Raw genomic sequence first — 18291 nt, forward strand, 5'->3', positions numbered from 1 at the left:
TGCCCTTCTGCCTTCTTACTGAAATCAAGGAGATATACCAGAGATACAGTTCAGTGACGCTTCCTGCAAAGCAAACAGTATATTGGAACATCTTGAGCATCTCATGAAAATAAACAGGTAATTTATGACATACCAGTCATGAAAAATCTTCTCCTATTTTGTATGCTTTGTGCAATTTCAGACAGTAATTCAGTCAAGTTTATATTTTCCTAGTTAAAATAACAAACCAACAACAAAAAAAAAACCCAAATCCTCAGCCAACCCCTTTTCCATCTCTCCTCTCCCCAGAATCCCTTACTCTCATATGATAATCCTAATTTGTCCACTACACTTCAGTACAGATGATTTTTTCTGAGTCTGGCACATACCTAAGATTAAGAAAACCTTCAAAAAGAACCAAGAGTTCTTCGCACTACCCTTATTTGCATGAGTAATACTTTACTTCATCGTTGAACCAAATGATGTGAGATGGGCTGCAAGTAAAATTCTATTGATTTATTTATCATAAATAATGATATTTTCAGTACAGATGAAAACAAGGAGCAGTTTGAAGGTTCCTCAGGCTTTCCCAGATTGGAGTTATACTCAACATTTAAAGGAACCATGTCTTTGTCCATCTGACTTTAACACTCAGCTGCTTCCTCCAAATACTATTACCTGTGCGCGTCAGTTTGCAAAAAACATAGTTTTAAAAATCTCATCAGGTAACCATCATTTCTGTATAATTCTTCTGCTGAACTAATTAAAAAAAATGTGTCCTGCCAGTCATCACAAACAACACTTGGGTGATGAAGTGAGTGTCCCAGTTCAGAAAAATTTATGGCACAACCACATAAGGAAAGCCTTATCTTACCTTTTGCTCAAGTTTAGCTTGTGCTATATCATTTGTTTTCTTTTTCAGTTTGGAAAGAATGGTATTTAGTTCATTTGCTATCCCCTGGATTTTCTGATCAAACTCTTGATTCAGTGTTTTGATTTGCTGAGTTTCTCTTTCTTTGGTTTGAATCTGTCAACAGTAAGAATTAAATTTAATAATCAGAAATCACTCCTCCTTAAAGGAAATTAACTTTCATTTAACTTGAATACAAAGGATGAAGGTCCTAAAACTATTCTGTGTTGCCAGTTTGGCAACAGCAGGATACCTGCTGTTATAAAGTTATAAAGCCTGAAGAAGGGCCATAGATCTGTTACACACTCATCTACTGCACTTTACCTGATCCTGTACAGTTACAAGGGCCAGTCCAACTTCTGCTAAATGAAGAGAGAGTTCAGAAGGCAAAATGGTATAAAGCCCCAAGTATTTATTCTGTTGCTGTTCAGCCAGTTTTTCAACAGCCTGGCGATGTGTAGCGACTTCACCGAAGAGCGACTAATGACAGAAGAAACAGTATTGTTAAGAACAATGAGAATACATCTTAAGTATCTTTTTAAAATAAAATATCACAGTCCATATTCTACTTCATGCTTTATGAATTTGTCTAGTGGGTTAATAAAAAAACTCATGAATATTGTCTAATTTGAATTTGTGGTGATCTTGAAACTATTAACATTCACTAGCAGATTAAAATGAAGATAAACATCATGATGTAGAAGTTGACAAATTTGGTATACCTGCAGCTCCTGAAGTTGAATATCCACTTCAGCATCAGGACTTAATAAATATTCTTTTGTTTCCTGGATCCAGGACTTCACAATATTAATCTCTGCTTCAACTTCCTCACGTTCCTTCAGCTCCTGTTTCACCATCTTCATGCCCTTTTTAACTTTCTGTTGCATACTTCAGAAAGAAACAATAACTATTTGTGAAAATTTAAGCAATGTCTAGAAACACTGCTTTGTCAAAAAATACTAATCAATAAAGATAATGATTAAGAGCACCACATCCAGAAAAATAAATTAATTTTTTCATGTCCATTCTTTGGTTTTATGTGTTTGGACTTCAAACATGCAATTAATTTGAAAAAATGTAAATGTATACAATAGAGATCCCTGTATCTGAGCTCATCACCACAGACTGCCCTGATTGTCAGTAGAGGAAAAAGGCAATTGCAAGGCATGAATGAGGATTATTCATTGCCATTCCAAAAGAAACTTCTAAAATAGGTCAGAAAAACTGTATCTTACACTTGTTTATTTCTCTACACTAATTAGAGAGCGAGACTGATATTGATATCTAGAATGTAAAATAACATGAGATAAATTCCACTCCTATTGATGGGATTTGCATTGGCAGAACACTTAGGATAAATTAAAGATCAAGCATCTGAACATGGCCCCTATTTCCACACTTCCACTAAGACAGAATTTTTGCACTTTCCTCAGGAACTTGGATCTCCTGTAAAAAATGACACCTCTGTGAGAGTTCTATTGGACTACTTGTAACTCTTATACATGTGACAGGGATCTTTGATATTCCCATACTTCATTTATGCTTGCATAACCTTGCACAGGTGAATCATGCCTTATTTACATGAGAAGGAGATATCTATATCTTAGAAACCAATTTTAAGTAAATGAAAAATGGAATTGTGAAAGTACTTATATCTACACATTTTCTACAGAGATTGCTGTTCTACTATAATTATTTATACATACACACAATAAAATTTGCACAGGCTTGATGCAGGGTTTACAGTTTTGTAATTCTTCATTTCTCTTTGTCTTCCCACCATGGAGATCCACTTAATGGTATCTTAGTGTAGTAATGAGGTTGGTATGTGTCTTAAAACTTAACATAAAACTTCCTGTTTTCTACATGACAGGAAAAAGTTTTAGATTTAGATAAACACTTGCATAGCATTGAGGTGAAAAGTTATGTTTTGTTTGCATATGCTCTACATTCCCCTGTAAATGTCATACAGGACCTACTTTTGGCACCTAAGTGCTTCAAACAAGGGAAACAAAGTGATAAACTAATAAAAAGAGGGTACAAAAAGATAAATGATCACTGTTAATGTGAGAAGCAATGGAAGTGTTTAAAATTAGTTATAACTTTAATGCAGTTTGTGCAGCTTTTATGTAATATTATTATGCAAGACAAGATATACATATTCTAAAATGCATACTCTTTCTGATGGAAATAAAAAATAATCACAAAAAAAGGTGTTTCAAAATTAATTCAAAGTAATTTTAAATTAAAACTGATGCTTATTTAAAAATAACAGCTAATATTTATTTAGGCATGTTAATTATTAATGATATAAAAATGATATATAAGCTCTTAATAATGAACTGCTAGGTACCATTTTTCTGGTGAACCTTTCAAAATATTTCCTTACTTGTGGCATCGATCTTGCATTGCTTTGATTTCTTGCATAACTGGTAGTTCCTTCTGAGATGGAGTCTTTACTTCCACATCCTGAAGCATGCTAACAGCATGCTGTTGGAGCAGGCCCAAAGATGATAGCTGGTGGTCCACCTCCAGCAGAAAACTGCCGTGGTAATCCAGGAGTTCCAGGAGCTCTGTCTTGGATGCCTTTTCCACTGAGCTTTCTGGTAAGCGACCCTGTAGCTGATCTATGGCTGTGGTGGCTTTCTGAATCTGGAAAGAGATGCAGTCTTGTTAATAATAAAATTACAAAAGAAGCAAGTAACACCGAAAGGTGCTAGACCCAGTGCTGTACATTTAGATTCTATAAAACTGTTGTGGTACAGGGTTTGTGCTTTACTGTGCCAAGTCCTTTGCTCTTCACAGGGGATTAGGACTTGCTAAGGGATTTTTTTGTCCAGTTATGGGTGTCTTCTTATAATCTTTAGCATTTATTGTATTTATTACCATAGGAACTACAGCTCTACCCTGGGGCACACCCATATTTGGCACAAGTCATGCATTTAACAAAATTATTATCCTCATTCTTAGAGAACCTGCTATCTGGGCATAAATAATGGACAATGACAGATAAAACGAGTCAGGTAGGATATAAGGGAAAAAAAAAACATATGATCAATGAGCAGTGACAGGCATTATTATCACTTCTTGCACTTAAAAGGAGCAACTACATGTTCTTCAGGAAAAAGAAAAAAGAAGAAAAAAGAAAGAGAGAAGAAAGAGAGAAGAAAGAGAAGAAAGAAAAAAAAAAAGAGGTTAACATAATTGAGAACATCTGAGAAGTAAAAGGAGAAGGATCTTAAGAAGCACCAGAAATCTACTGTTACTATACATGTATGCATAGAGAAGAACTGTCCAAACTTTGGAGGCAACGATTCGAAACCTGGATCTTTCATAGCTGTGTTTTTCTGATCTGAGGGAAAAAATCAGTGATTTTTGCTATCAGTTTTTCCTACCTCAAGATGATTAATAAGGCAGCATAATGAAGAAAAATCTATTTTTCCTCAAGGGAGGAGTTACCAAGACTAGAATTTACCTTATCATTAAAACCCTTCCATTCCTGCAATGCATCTTCTAAAATTTTCTCTTGTTCCTGGGCTACATTCCGGAGCCGTGTCCAGCGCTGCCAAACTGTTGTCATGGATCTACTTATTGATGCCTTACTGGCATCATTGCTGATTTTTTCCAGCTGCAAAGCCTTCTCTTCTAGGGCTGTGATCTTCTCGTGGAAAGAATTCACTACGGACACAAGCGTCTGAAAAAGCAAAAATAAGCACTGTTTTCCTTTTCCACAAGACTACTCATTAGTATTCAACATGTAGGTAGGTGAACCACCTCCATCCACTGCAGATGAGGAGGAGGTATTGTATTTCGAATGAGGTAGCTAGGTCTCACTTTATTTCTCATAGGCAGTCATTAGCTACAGCTGCTTGGTCAAAAATACAAGCTTCTGGAAGCAGCAGAAATCTGGTGTAATCAGCTTTTCTCTTGCTTGATAGTCCCTCAAAAGGGATGAAAATAAGCATTCAGGGTCCTTCTTATAGCTACGACTGGCTTGTAAACAGTCTAAAAATGAAAGAAGCAATTCAGGTGCTTATGCATGTTTATGTCAGGTTATGTATGTCCTGTTCATCTTTAACAACATTTTAAATACCCAAGGATCATGGGCAGACATGACATTACTTTTAGGGGAGATTCTTGATATCACAAGACACAGCTGGCAGCATGTCTGAAGTGTCACTGTCTATATTAAAGCAACTGACTAGTACCCTAAAAACAAGAAAGCTTTTTTCAGGCTATATTTCTTGCTTTTAGACTAAGTAATAGTTAATATTAAACTCCAACTCTTCCTGTCCTAGTAAAACTGTTCCATGATCAAAAGTAGATGGATGTTTCTATTGATCTGAGTTGCTTGAACGGTACATAATTTTGGGGCTTGGAGACCCACAGCTTTTAGGAACCTCCTGACTCTCTGCACTTCTCCACAGTCACAGGCACATAGACAGACAATAAGCTGAAAAGTGATTAAAGATATCTGTCTCCATTGCTCCACAAATAAAATGTGTGTTTTGCACAGAACTAAACATGTCTTGGTGCATTATGACACAGTTAAGTGCTACAGGTAAAGATATAAAAACTCAAATTCATGTTACCACAGGTAGGGATCTACATATTATACATTCATTTTCACTTAAAAGAGAAGGATTTCATGCAATTATCAGGACCTTACCTTATGTGTTAGCAATTTCTCTTCTGCTTCATGAGAAGAAGCAGCTTTAGCTACTGAGAATTCAGATAATTTTTTCTCAGCATCATTCATCACTTCAATAACCTTCTGTCTTGATGTCTGGTACTCCAGCCACTCAGAAGCACACCTTAAACAAATACAGTTTCAGAAAGAACAACCTGATGCTATATAAAAACATTTGAAAATCAGATATACTATTGTACCTAGTTTTCAATGCAACAGCTTGGTTCTGCTGTTACACAGTATTTTTCAAGAAAAAGAAAGATTATTGGGAAACAGCATAGATAGAAGCATATGGTCCTGGTTTTCAGCTATGCCTTACAGGAAACACAGCTGGGCATTTAATAGCCCTTATCTAACTTTTCCTCAGAGATTGCCCATGTTGTGGTTTAAACCTACCCAAACTTAAGGAATTCAGTAGTTATGCTTGTTAAAAAGGTACTTCCTTTTAGTTCAAAATGTCTGCTTCAATTTAATTTGTTTGTGCATACATCTTATGTCAGGTGAAATAAAGAACAATTATTCCCTACTCTTCTTCTCTGTGTGGTTCCAGGCTTAACATAATTCTACCAGTGCATTTTTAAGATCACACAACTAGTCAGTCAAGGACAGAAAAGAAAGCAGAATCCAAGAGCACTGAATACTCAATATCCACTTCTCTCAAAAGCAGAACAAATATTTAAAAACTTCAATTAATGTTCTGTTTCTTTATTTCATTACCAATAAGATGATCTGAAAATGAAGGAATTAAAAAAAAAAAAAAAAGAATATACCTTTGTAATTGCTCTTGCTGGGTTTTAGCTTCTTGCTCTGTCACTTTAGCCTTTTCCTCCAATGCAGCTACATTCTGCACCAGCTGTTCACTTGCTGTGGCTTGTAAAAAGGGCTCTATCTCAGACACAAGGCCTTGTAACACTTTCAAATTATCATTAAACTGACTTTCTGTGATGAAAAATTCAACATGGTTCCTTAGATTCTCCTCAGAGTTCTCAACATCTAGACCACTTCTTGCTAATTGTAGAAATTCCTGAGCATCTTCCAGCCAGTCATTTGCTATCTGCATCACTTGGTAGTACCTTTGGCAGAGGCCATATGCTTTATTCAAGGTAGCCTGAAATAAAAGGGAGAGTCACAAACATAAAATCACAGTAACCTGTGTAATTTAAAAAACAGTAGGGTTACTAAACAGAGTCTTTCTTTGATGATTGTAAAGATAAAGCCACAGAGCTGTCTTTTTCAGCTTTGTGACCAAGAAACTAATGATGGTTCAGACAAACTAACCTGTCTCACATGTATAGCTTCTTGAACTTCACCATCCAGTTCTGCCAGCTCAGCAAGAGTGTTTTCCAGGTCAGCAGGTATCAGCTCCTTTGCTTTCATATAGCGCTCCTTCTCTTTATTGCTCAGTGCATTCATTATTCTGAGGCTCGACTGGACTTCCTCTTGATGGATCTGAACCTTTCGGATTTCTTCTTGGATGTTTTGCAGTTTGAGGTCCAAACTTAATGTTCCATTAAGTTCTGTTTTCACCCACCTCAACCAGTCAAGTGAGCGGCAGATCTCTGTCTTGAAGTCAATGCTCTGCACAAGTCTGCTCTCACACTCCATCACCGTGTCAACAATGGCAGAATGCAAAGACTTCAGCTTCTCTTGCCAAGCCTGAACTTGGTGGTTTGTTGTCTCATATGCAGATGGGTCAACCTGTGGAGAAAGGGTTTCTAGATGTTCGGTTATTCGCTTCAGAAGACTGCCTGAGTCTTGCAAGCTGCCCACCAGAGAGTGGTATATTTTCAACTTTTCTTCTATTGGGAGAGTTTCTTCATTCACCTTAACCTGCTCCTTTTTCACTGTCTCTAGCTGTGCCTCAAACTGCATACACATCTTCTCATGCTCCTGGCATGCTTCTATTGTGTCTTCCAACAGGTTAATTTTCTGTTCTATTTGCCTCTTCAACTTGTGATATAGTGTGGCAAGTTTTAACATCTCATCTGGCTGCCAGGGCTGGCCAGTGCTTCGAAAAGCTTCCTTCTTCTGGTTCAGTTCATCCACTGCTGCAGCAAGGCTCATGGCTTCACCTAAGAGATCTCTGTAGGCTTGCTGGAGTGACACAGCTTCTTTGGCTGAGACAGCAGCTGGAGCTTTGTCCATGTTAATAAACTGGTCTTCTAGCTCAGTCAGAGCTTTACTTGTCAACTCGATCAAAGAGGCATACTCTTTTCTGGCATAAATTGCTTCCTGAACCTTATATAGTTTTTCTTTTGCCAGAGCAGTGACAATATTGAATTGCTGAGGGAGGCTGTTAAGTTTTTCATCTAGATAAGAATGATCCACTTCATTAAGCGATGGTAGGACTTCTTGGCCATCTCTTTGCAGTGTAAGTAGCAGATTTTCATATTCTGGAGATTGCTCAAGAATCTGTTGATATTTTGCCAACTGGCTGTGTAACTCAGTGTTAGAATTCATTACATTGACTTCTGGGAATGTGACAATATCAGCTTGTTTTAGCCAATGGCAAACTTTATCCAAGTCTTCTTTGAAATATTTCCTGGAAACAATATTTTTCTCCAGTTCTAACAACCTCTGGTTACACTTTTGTAAAACAGTGTCGTACACATTCTGTAGTTCTTGCAGCTTACCTAATACCTCTCTCTTCTCTTGATTTGTTGCTTCTTTCATTAAATCCCTTCCTTGAGCCCACAACCCTGTGACCTCATTTTGATAGGCCTTCAGATTAGCCTGGGTATTCTTACAAGTCCTGATCTGTTTATTCACATCTTCTGGCAAAAGACAAATGTGTTCTGGAAACATCACCTTCTTCTCATGCTGATGAATTTGGTTTGTAGCCTCAAAGACTGCCATGAGAAATTGGGTCTTTTCAGACAGTGCTTTATTCAGGTGTTTTCTCCTCTGGCCAACCAGATCGCTGAGACAAGCCACGTGGTGCTGTGCATCAGACACTGTTTTCTGCAGTTCTTGCCTTTCATTGAGCCCTAGGTTGGTCATCACCCTGTCAGCATCCTTCACAAGCATCTTCAGAAGCAGCTGTTTGGCTTCAAGCTCACTGCAAATGGTAAGATGATCCATGAGAAGAGTCTGAGCCATATCTGGAGGAGGGCTCTGTTTAAGAGCCTCTGAGACACTAGGTTGCTGTTCCTCTGCCCATTCCATTAGTTCCTGAAATTTGGAATGCACCAAGCTGAGCTCTTCTAAGGTTGAAACAGAAACTTGAATTTTCCGTTTGACAAGGTCCTCCAGCTGAGTCCAGCGCTGTTCAAAATGACTGAATTGCTCCTTTACTAATTCTTTATCATCAAGATTCAAATGTTCTATCATCTTCTGCTTCTGATCTTTCAAATCTTCCAGAGCAAATCTCCTTTCCTGTAGTGCAACTGCCAGTTTTTGCAAAGCTTCAAGGTGCACATTTGTACTTTCAGCATCAGATCTGTTATCAAAAAGGACAGGACAAAAATGAGTTATTAGATCCTATTTCAGTACAGGCTTTTAAAAGAAGTCAGGATTAATTATAAGCCATACTGAAATCAATGTGATATAAAGACCTACAGTTTTCAGATTCACTTGAAGGTAGCAGCCTTGAACACTAATTAAAAAACTTCACAAATTTATTCCCTTTCATCTTCATCTTTGGTCATCAGGCTGACCAAACACATTTAAATGAATACAGACCACACTGACTGTATAGCACATATGAACAACAGCAAGTTTTGAGGTTGAAGTGAATCTTGTTCCATGACAGTGACAGGAACAGCAATACACTCCCAATTCTATTCACAGCTGGTACGCCTATCCTATGCAAAGCAGCTGCAAATATTTAGGACTAGTTATTAAGCTTTAACATAATAGTCTAACAGATGTAACACCATATCACAATGAAAATGAACCAGTGAATGAGCCAGGAATTCATGAACCACCACAAATGAAGGGGTTCAAATGAAATAGGCAACCTTCTTGAAACATCAGGAAATGCTATACCCTGAGACAGGATCAATCAGTACTTGCCTTAAAGACAAACACTGAAGATCTGGAATCAAAAATGCTCTTTATCTCAACAGAAATGATTAATTGCCTGATAATTAATAAGGGACGTGTGCTTTTAATTAAGCATGCAAAAAGGGATTTTTAACAGCTCACACTTAAAGACACTCTGTAAACAGCACTTTCAGCATATATGCACAGTTTGCTTTGTGGATGTGAGTCCTTTTTTACCTAGCAAGGTTGTCCCACTCTTTTGTGAGCTTTTCCAGGAAAACTTCAACGACATTCATGCGATCATGGTAATCCCTTGTCCTCTGCAGATCCTCCTCCCTCTGCATGAGCAAACTATGTGCCTGAAGGCAGAGGTCCAGCCACTGGTTGCTCAGCTCTCCTATTTCCTTGTGTTCAGGTGATTCCTGCCCTTGGGTTAGTTTGTTCATCTTCTCAGTCACAGAGGTGAGATCTGACTGCTTAGACTGCAACTTCTGACTGAATTCCTGAAAAAGATACAAGTTGAACCCAATATAATAACATGCATTCAAAATTACAAAATGAAATTTAAATAAAAGCTCTGAAATAAATAAATTGCATATAGACAAATTATATATATTATATATAATTATTAATATATAATATTAGACTGCCCAGGACAATGCTCTGCCAATGTAAATTGGAAGAAGTGTTTTCACTTCTCTCCAAACCCTCCTCCCCATCTTCTCACATAAAGACAAGTTTGTAATAGACGCTAAAGCAAACCAGAGGAGTTTCCAAGTGCCAGTGATAAACAGAATTCATGATTCACATCCTGTTGTCCAGGCTTCTGGACTAGCACAGCTCCCACCATACACTAAAACATGCAAGGTAGTCTTGAATCTCACAAGAATAATTTATTTTCCCAGTACTAAGTCATTTTCTTCCTTTTTCATTAGAGACTAAAAATAGGAAGCAGAATCCATGAGTCAGTGAGCCTCCATATCCATACTCTGTATTGTTCCTACTTCTGTAACAGCAACTGTTACCACTGTCATTATTGAAACAAAACCATGGATTACCTAGGTATGATTGCTATCTGATCTAATAATTAGTAACTAAAAGAGTTCATCTGCATACACTTCCTACCAAATAAGAAGTCAGAGAACCCAAAAAGAATACACAATATACAGACAACTAAAACTAAACAAATATTTTTTCAGTCCTTAAACACTAAGATAATCTTTTCCTAACTAGTTCCAGTTACTATAACTAAACAAGCATGCCCATGTCCAGCTCTGCCTCATTCCTCTTCATGATGGCTTCAAATGGAGCTAGGTATCTTCCTTTACCAGGGAAAATTATTAGAAAAAACACACCTTGTGCCACATCTAACAGTACAGCAGGTGTCTCCCTTTCATTATAATCCAAAGCTATTGACTGAAAGAGTAAAGAAATAGAGACTCCCTCTTCTTCCTGGACTCTAACGATAGCTGGCATAACAGCTTTCAGTCCAAATTGTGCTGAGGCATCTTCAAAGGCTTTGACTTTGTTCCAAAGTGTGAGTAGAAGAGACGTGGAGAGGAAGTAATGTTTACTTTTCACCTAACTCTTGGCACATCAGAAAAAAGAATAGAAGCAAAGTCTAGAACAAAAATGCAAACCCCACATATTTAATAATTTGTTGAAGAAATTAGCTTTTTGTTAAGTTACTGGTTATGATGTGTACAGAATGGTCATAAAATGTCTTTTTTCTGGAATGAATGAGAGAAGATATGAAGGCATTTTTCTCATTAATTAAATTGTGTTTCTGTCACGCCTCTTCTTTGAGATCCACATCATCAGATAGTTTTGTTGACGAATTTTGAAATACTTCTAAACTATTTAGAAGTATAGAAATCAAATAATTTAGCAAACACAGTTTGCATATCTTCAGGTCCACTGTGATCAGCATTTAGTCTACTCTAAAAGCAAAGGCAAATCAGATAGTAGGCTGAAAGTTGTCTATTATTAAAAAAAAAAACAACTAAGCTAGAAAAATACTAAAGTATTTCTGCTCTCTGAATCACCCTGCAGCATCAACAAGGAAACACTCTTTCCTCTCTCTCCTCTGCTCTTGCTTAGAGCATATTAGCCATTGAATGCAGTATGTGCATACAATATAAATCATAAAATACTATCAGCCACAGGATGAACTTCTTCCTTACCTTCTGTTCTTAACCCCAAGTTTCCTTACCTTAACCTGGAGTACCATATTCTGGGCAATATTTAGCTCCAACTCTGCCCGTCTCCTTTTTAAATTCTGCAGTTGTTGATCTGCATCCTGGAAATAGATCCAGAGCTCAGCCTTCAGTTGTTTGATCTCTTCCCAGCCTTGAGACAAATACTGTGAGTGCATTATCTGTTGCTCAATCTAGAAGAAAAGAAATGAAAAGGAGTAGGAATGCTTTAATGCATCTATTTTTGGAGAATGGAGGATGAATACCATTCTTCCTCTGAGCACAATACTGTACTAAAGCAATTTCTGCACCAGATTCTGAAGGGGCTAATATTATCCACAAAAAGAGTCTTAACCTTCAAAAGTCACAAATATTGTACCTATCAAAGGAAATCTGTCTAACAACAAAACAACAACAAAATAAATTAATTATCATTCACTGTTGAGAGAAGCAACTAAGTTTGTAAGTGGTTGTATTTCAATGTTCTCTGTCTTCTGCTAAAGCTTAAATTAACTGTATAATTTAGTCTACTGCATGCCAAGAATATTGTTAGAGTGTACCCTACATAAAAGTTTCAACTAAACACTTCCATTTAATTTGCTTAGCCCAGTTATTTTGCCTATATGCCTCTTCTAAAATGCCAGTAAGAAGAATGCTTACCAGACCTGAGCCCATCAATCCTCTTACACCAATAGTGACACAGCTGCTTTTGCTCTAAATACAGCAGTCTGGTGCCTTTAAGATTTAGACACTCAACCAGCTTAGTACTCAGCACTATACCATCTGTGATTTCTTAAAAACATTTCACTGCTTTGTATGTCAAAGGAGAATCTTATTCTGATTGTTGGGATGTTTTTCAGCCATTCTTGGACTTACATATTTTTATGGGTTATTTGGATTTGTACAATTCCCTTCTCTGGTATGGAATACTGTTACTGTATGTATTAGATTTCTACTCTTGTTAGAAGTAGTTTCAAAACCTTGGTTGTGTGTCTGTGTAAGAGAGACTAAATTTTTCATGTTTACAACAAGAGGAATGTTTATAATTCTTCTTTTCCAATAACTTAAGTTTATAGGTCTGTTTTAAACCTAAGCATTAAGTGACTTGAAAACTTAAAGTTGAGGAACACTTCTATAAATTAATATGCTGAAATAAATGCACTTTGAGTCATGAACTGAATCATCATGATTTTTATTTTTGTGATGATTATTGTATTATTAATCTCTTAACATAGGCCAATATGAACATCAGTCTATTGTTGGATAAATAATAACAATAAGATATGTCTCAGATTTAGTAAAACACAAAGAAGATTAGACTGAATTGTGTTTTTTTAAAATATAACTTGAATCAGGTTTTCTTCCACAGAATAATATTTCTGTAGCTGTAGATCAACATCTTGTAACATTGCCTAAGTACCTTTTGCTACCTTAGTTGCATATCTTTTTATTAGTACCAGGATGGCAATGTATGGATTTAATAATTAAAAAAAAAAAGCAGCAGAAAGAGAAAACTATTTAACTATCTCTACAGAAATACTTAAGATGAAAGTAAGATGACATTTCTTTAAACCATTACCCAATGTGACCTTTCAAAAGGGAACAGATCAAGGCAGAATTAAAGCTCTAAATAGGATTAAAAGTGGGTTGTTGTGGTTATCTTGTACCGTTTGTTTCGTTTGTTGAATATCTGCTGCTGTACTCTTCACTGTGGCGTCTGACAGATCACACATGGAGCACAGAAGATCCAAGTATGTATTGGCCTGCTCCTGCAGAGCCCGGAAATGTTTAACCTGAGGGAAGACAACTCAGAAATGAACCCTGAGACAGTGGAAATAATATCTTGTCCTATTACAATCATACATTTTAGTATTTTTACTTTGCCTTCTTATTTTTTTTTTCCATAAAATTAAATGTAGAAATACATTCTATTTTTAGGTAAGGTTGCTATGTTATAATTACAGAAAGGAATAATCCTTAAAAACTTGATTATTATCCAATTACCAAAGCACCTGGAGACATATGAAGTAGCTAGCTTATTTCTTGGATAGAAATACACATTCTCAGCACAGGGACAGAATTTCCCAATATGAATGGGAACCAGAGCTTTATGGGATTATCAATGTGTTCTTTTAAAATTTTCCAGTGTCTGAAAGATCATGAGAAATTCATGTTAGTGGCACTTAGGTGCTGGTCTCACTGTCTCAACCTGCTTCCCCTGCCCTTGTAGTATTTCTGCCATCTATAATATTTCAAGGTCTCTATTAAGTGAGAAAATGGATGAGACAGCTCTGAATTCCAGCATTTTTAGCACCTTACCAGTTAAATTTAAAACCATGTTACAAATCCAATGTAAAATGCTTTGTCACTAAGAATAATCAAGATGAAAAATGAAAGAATTCTTCAATGAGGGCTACAGGCAGTTCTATGCTCTTAAGACTGAAAAATTGTTTTAATTGCCTGATAACTGACTCTGTGTCCATGGGAGTGTGAAAATAGGTCTCATAAAGAACTCAGCAGACAGATGGGCAACTGGTTAAGCAGAAAGACACAACCCTTCTGCTAAACACATCTATGGAATATCTGAGCAGATTTATCTAACCAGCCAACATTTTTCAGGCAATATGTTTCTAAGCATTAAGCAGAGCTAGCAAAAGCCCTCTGATTTTTCATCTAAAGTTATTTTACATTCCAGGCATTCCTTTTGGGCTTGGGAATGAACATTAAGGCTACACATCTTTCTGAGAAGGGTAGAAAATACATAATTTCTAGAAATTTAAATCTCTTATCTGAACTCACCTTGTTAAGAATAACTGAGCTTTTCCAAGTGCTAAACTTTTACCTGTTTAACTGCATCTGCCAGGCTGAAAGGTGTCCAAGTAGGTGGCTTTAGCTCTGACTGCACTGTAGACAGCCAAGTCTGGCACTGTTGAAGAGTATCCTGATGATTAACATGCTTCTGGAGCTCATGTTCCAAAGTCTGGTACACCTAAACAAAACATTTTGTAAGTTTATCACATTTTCAAATACCACCACTGTATCTCTTTTCCTACCTTGAAAACTGCTGATAGAACAGAATTATTAAGACTTTGATTATTTTAGCCCTTGTACATAAAAGTACCAAGGGCTGAAAGCTCCTTAAACTCTCTCTGCACACTGCTAACATGTGAAGAAGACGGACAACATTTAATGCACAGCTTCTGGAAAGAAAAAATAGAGATGCAAATGAAGAGTATGCTCTCTTTCTTCTGTATCCATCATTTTTGCATTGACTTTGTATGAGATTATTTTTGTTTATTTTTGGGTTGTTTTGTTTAGGGTTTTTGGGGTTTTGTTAGTTTTTGTTTTTTTTGACTGCTAGCTTGATCTCCTAATTGGGTTAACAGAATGACCCAGCTGGCCCCTCTTAACTGCATATTCTGGTTTTAATAAGGGAGACAGTACTTCCTAGCACATACTTGAGACCTGTTTATGTATGGATGCAAACTAACAACACTAGGACTGCGATTTTCTCCCTAGCTTTTGAAGTAGAAAAGGTCTAATTTTTTTTGCTGCAGCTGCTCTAAAGTTAGTGTAACATGAAGGTAGTGAGCATGTGGAAAGATAAAGGTAAGAACTGGTAGGCCACTACTTTTGCTGGTTGCAAGAGGTTTGGATCACAAAGAAATTCAACTGTAGCACAGGAATGATGAAGTGCTCAGTAACCTGTAGGCTCAATTGAAATGAAAACAATAGGAAGAGTTATATACCATTTAAAGAAATAATTCACAGAAATAATAGTGAACTTTATTTTAAAAGTCATTAAAAAAATAATTTTGAAACAAGACAAGACTTACTCTTTGGGCTGTGCTACATATGGCAGAATAGCTGTCCCTCGTGCCCTGAAGATGGCTTTGTATATTTTGCTTAAATTTTGCTTGAAGATGTTCCGAGCATTGACTGATCAGGTAATCACCTTTACTCTTGAGGTTGTTCAAACGATCTTCAAATCCAGCAATTTCTTCCATGATAGCCTAAGAAACAGATGAAATACTTTTGAAGATTCCCACTGTGGTACAGAATGTTTTTTCTCCCACCTTTAAACACTTTTCATCTTCAGATTTGGGGAAAAAAAACCAGACAACATGTGTTGTCATGGTCAAGCTATTGGATTGCATGCTCATTGTAAAGTCATTGTCAAAAGTTTTTACACAGATACCCCACAGAAACAGCAGCAGCACTGTCATAATGTGTAAACACTCCCTGCTCAGACCCCATGACGATGCTTAATCTTCATTTGCTGCATGCTCTCCAGGACTTCTCCAGCTTCTCTTTTGTCTAGCAATACAAACTAAATCTCATGCTGAATCATATTTCATTCCATAAGCCCTTTCACAGCAGGCAGTTCTTTCCATTGACTTTGGTGGAGCAAATTTTTTATCTAAGGAAGTTACTTAAAGAATAACCAATATTTGCCACTGGAATCTCAGTTTCAGGCAGTGGTAGGTTGGATTTTGCTCTCTTTTATCTTCTAGAAAGCACTGGCTATCAAGGTATCAAACGATTCTCACTAACAGCAACCATAACAACACCTTGAATAAAACCAATGGAAAAAATGCTACAAACTAATGGAAGAAGCTAGAATTAGAACAACCTAATAGAGGTATGTCTAGTTCTGGCACTTTCTTCTCCATTGCTGTTTAATCAACCACATCCAATTTCTAAAGTTCTTGTTAGCAGATCCATTCCAAGAAATTTTTTAATTTAATTTTTTTTTCACCCTTAAAAGTGCTAGAACAAAAAATACTTCAAGAGTAAAATGACCAAAATCCAGTTTTTGTGGTTCACTTCCTGAGAAGTCTCAGGGAAAATCTGACACAGAATTCAGATCAGAGTACAACAAAGCTCTTTGTGCAAATGCAGGTTCATCCAGAAACTATGCTAACAACAAGCCAGATTTGTTAGCTGCATTAACGACAATGATGCTTATTTACACAGCAGAAAGGGAAATAAAATAGGGGAGTGACAAATAATTAGAGCTCTGGAGCAGAGGCAGAGAAGCAAAGAAGAAAAATTCTATTTTACAAAGGAAGATCACCAATAGCAAACCTACCTTGTGGTTAGCTAGCTGCTGAGTGATTATTTCAAGATTGTTGCTTTCCATGAGGTCAGGGCTGGCCAATCTGCTGGACATATGTAATAACCATTTCTCCCCTTCCTGCAAATCACTATTGTAATCCTCATGTTCTTTTACTCTCACCTCTAGGGTTTCAACGTATGCCTGCAGTTCCACAATGCAAACATGCAAACCAAAATTAAATTTTCAGGTAATCACGAGTTCATAAACCCCCCAAACAAGCCAAAACCCACCAAGAACTCAAAAATATAGTACGAATTATCATCTAAATTTATATTCCTGTGAGGGAATCTCATATGAATAGACTGTAAAAGAAGATATCAAAAGACACATTTATTCTGTGAATAAATCTCTGCAATTAATTACTTTTATGGTACTGAGCAGTATTTTCACTCCAGATGAAATACTGTACTTTGAAGACAGGAAAATACTTGAGAAAATGAATACTGTCAATTTGACATTAAGTTCACTAACAGTTGTTACACACTGAGAGACTGCACTTCACCTACCAAATGCTGCTGCTTACAGCCTTTGCATGTACATACTGCCTGTGTCTGTGGTAGGCAAATTAAGAATGTACACACCAAGTTAAAAAGGATTTACTCTTTTCAGGAAGCTTCTCTAAATTTCAGCTACCAACATTTTATCCAATGCAATGGACATCACTTTTTTGGTATGGATCAGAGGCGTGTCTTTAAACTAAATTAACACTGAAAAAAATAAATCACCATCACCATCTCCTATTGGTGGATAGATTGGCAATTAAAGGTGCCTAGGTCAAACATAAGTACTAACATGGTTTGCAGAGCTTATCCTTGTTAGGAGTATAACCCATTAAAAGCTTTAGGAGTAATCATACTTTAGGATGTATTTAGAAGCATTAGACCTTTCAAAATACTACATACATATGGACTAATGAATCAATGTTAATTAATAATGCCCTTGCTGAATTAAGTTATATCCATCTTGCAGTTTATTTTCTCTGGTGCCTTTTATTCAATAACTAAACTAAACAGTGTTTGTGGAGATCAAGCAGAGACGAGAGAAAGTACAATCTAATGGCATCTGTCCCTTCAAGAAATAATGTATTTAGAATTCTATTAAATGCTTTTAAAAGAAGTAATAAGAACAAAGACTAGTCACCAATACATATCCCCTTAGTGTTACAAAACACAAAGACCTCACCTGCCACAGTCAAAATTACTTTCAGCTACTGTGGTTATGTTTATTTATGTAGTTTTTTCCATATTCAAAATTTGCCTGTCACTTCTACTTCTGTCCTCCCTCTAAAGGAAAACCAAACCAAACCAAACCAAAACACCAAAAGTAATTAAATGTATCTGGTTCTTTGTACAGACATGACAGCATGAAATAAACAGTTAATTTCTTACAGAGGGGTAAAAATATAGCAAGTCGG

At 36.6% G+C, this 18291-nt stretch overlaps 1 protein-coding gene across 36 annotated transcripts in view; it reads right to left on the reverse strand.

The window, feature by feature from the left end:
- SYNE1 (spectrin repeat containing nuclear envelope protein 1) overlaps window positions 1-18291 on the reverse strand; it is a 290474-nt gene that overhangs the window by 109924 nt on the left and 162259 nt on the right. For all 36 annotated transcript variants that reach the window (XR_015283259.1, XM_086877258.1, XM_086877290.1 and 33 more), the window contains 14 exons: window positions 16851-17018; window positions 15595-15771; window positions 14601-14747; window positions 13426-13551; window positions 11776-11952; window positions 9801-10066; window positions 6858-9018; window positions 6350-6687; window positions 5559-5703; window positions 4365-4583; window positions 3279-3541; window positions 1612-1777; window positions 1214-1369; window positions 854-1006 (listed from right to left, as the gene is read on the reverse strand). Coding sequence is in view for 35 of the 36 variants with exons in the window: in XM_086877258.1 (XP_086733384.1) it covers window positions 854-1006; window positions 1214-1369; window positions 1612-1777; window positions 3279-3541; window positions 4365-4583; window positions 5559-5703; window positions 6350-6687; window positions 6858-9018; window positions 9801-10066; window positions 11776-11952; window positions 13426-13551; window positions 14601-14747; window positions 15595-15771; window positions 16851-17018 (4662 nt within the window). In the remaining variant the exon portion in view is untranslated. The remainder of the gene's footprint in view (window positions 1-853; window positions 1007-1213; window positions 1370-1611; window positions 1778-3278; window positions 3542-4364; window positions 4584-5558; window positions 5704-6349; window positions 6688-6857; window positions 9019-9800; window positions 10067-11775; window positions 11953-13425; window positions 13552-14600; window positions 14748-15594; window positions 15772-16850; window positions 17019-18291) is intronic.

This window comes from Cyanistes caeruleus, chromosome 2, assembly GCF_971803275.1.
Source record: "Cyanistes caeruleus chromosome 2, bCyaCae1.hap1.1, whole genome shotgun sequence".
Taxonomy (NCBI): Eukaryota; Metazoa; Chordata; class Aves; order Passeriformes; family Paridae; genus Cyanistes; species Cyanistes caeruleus.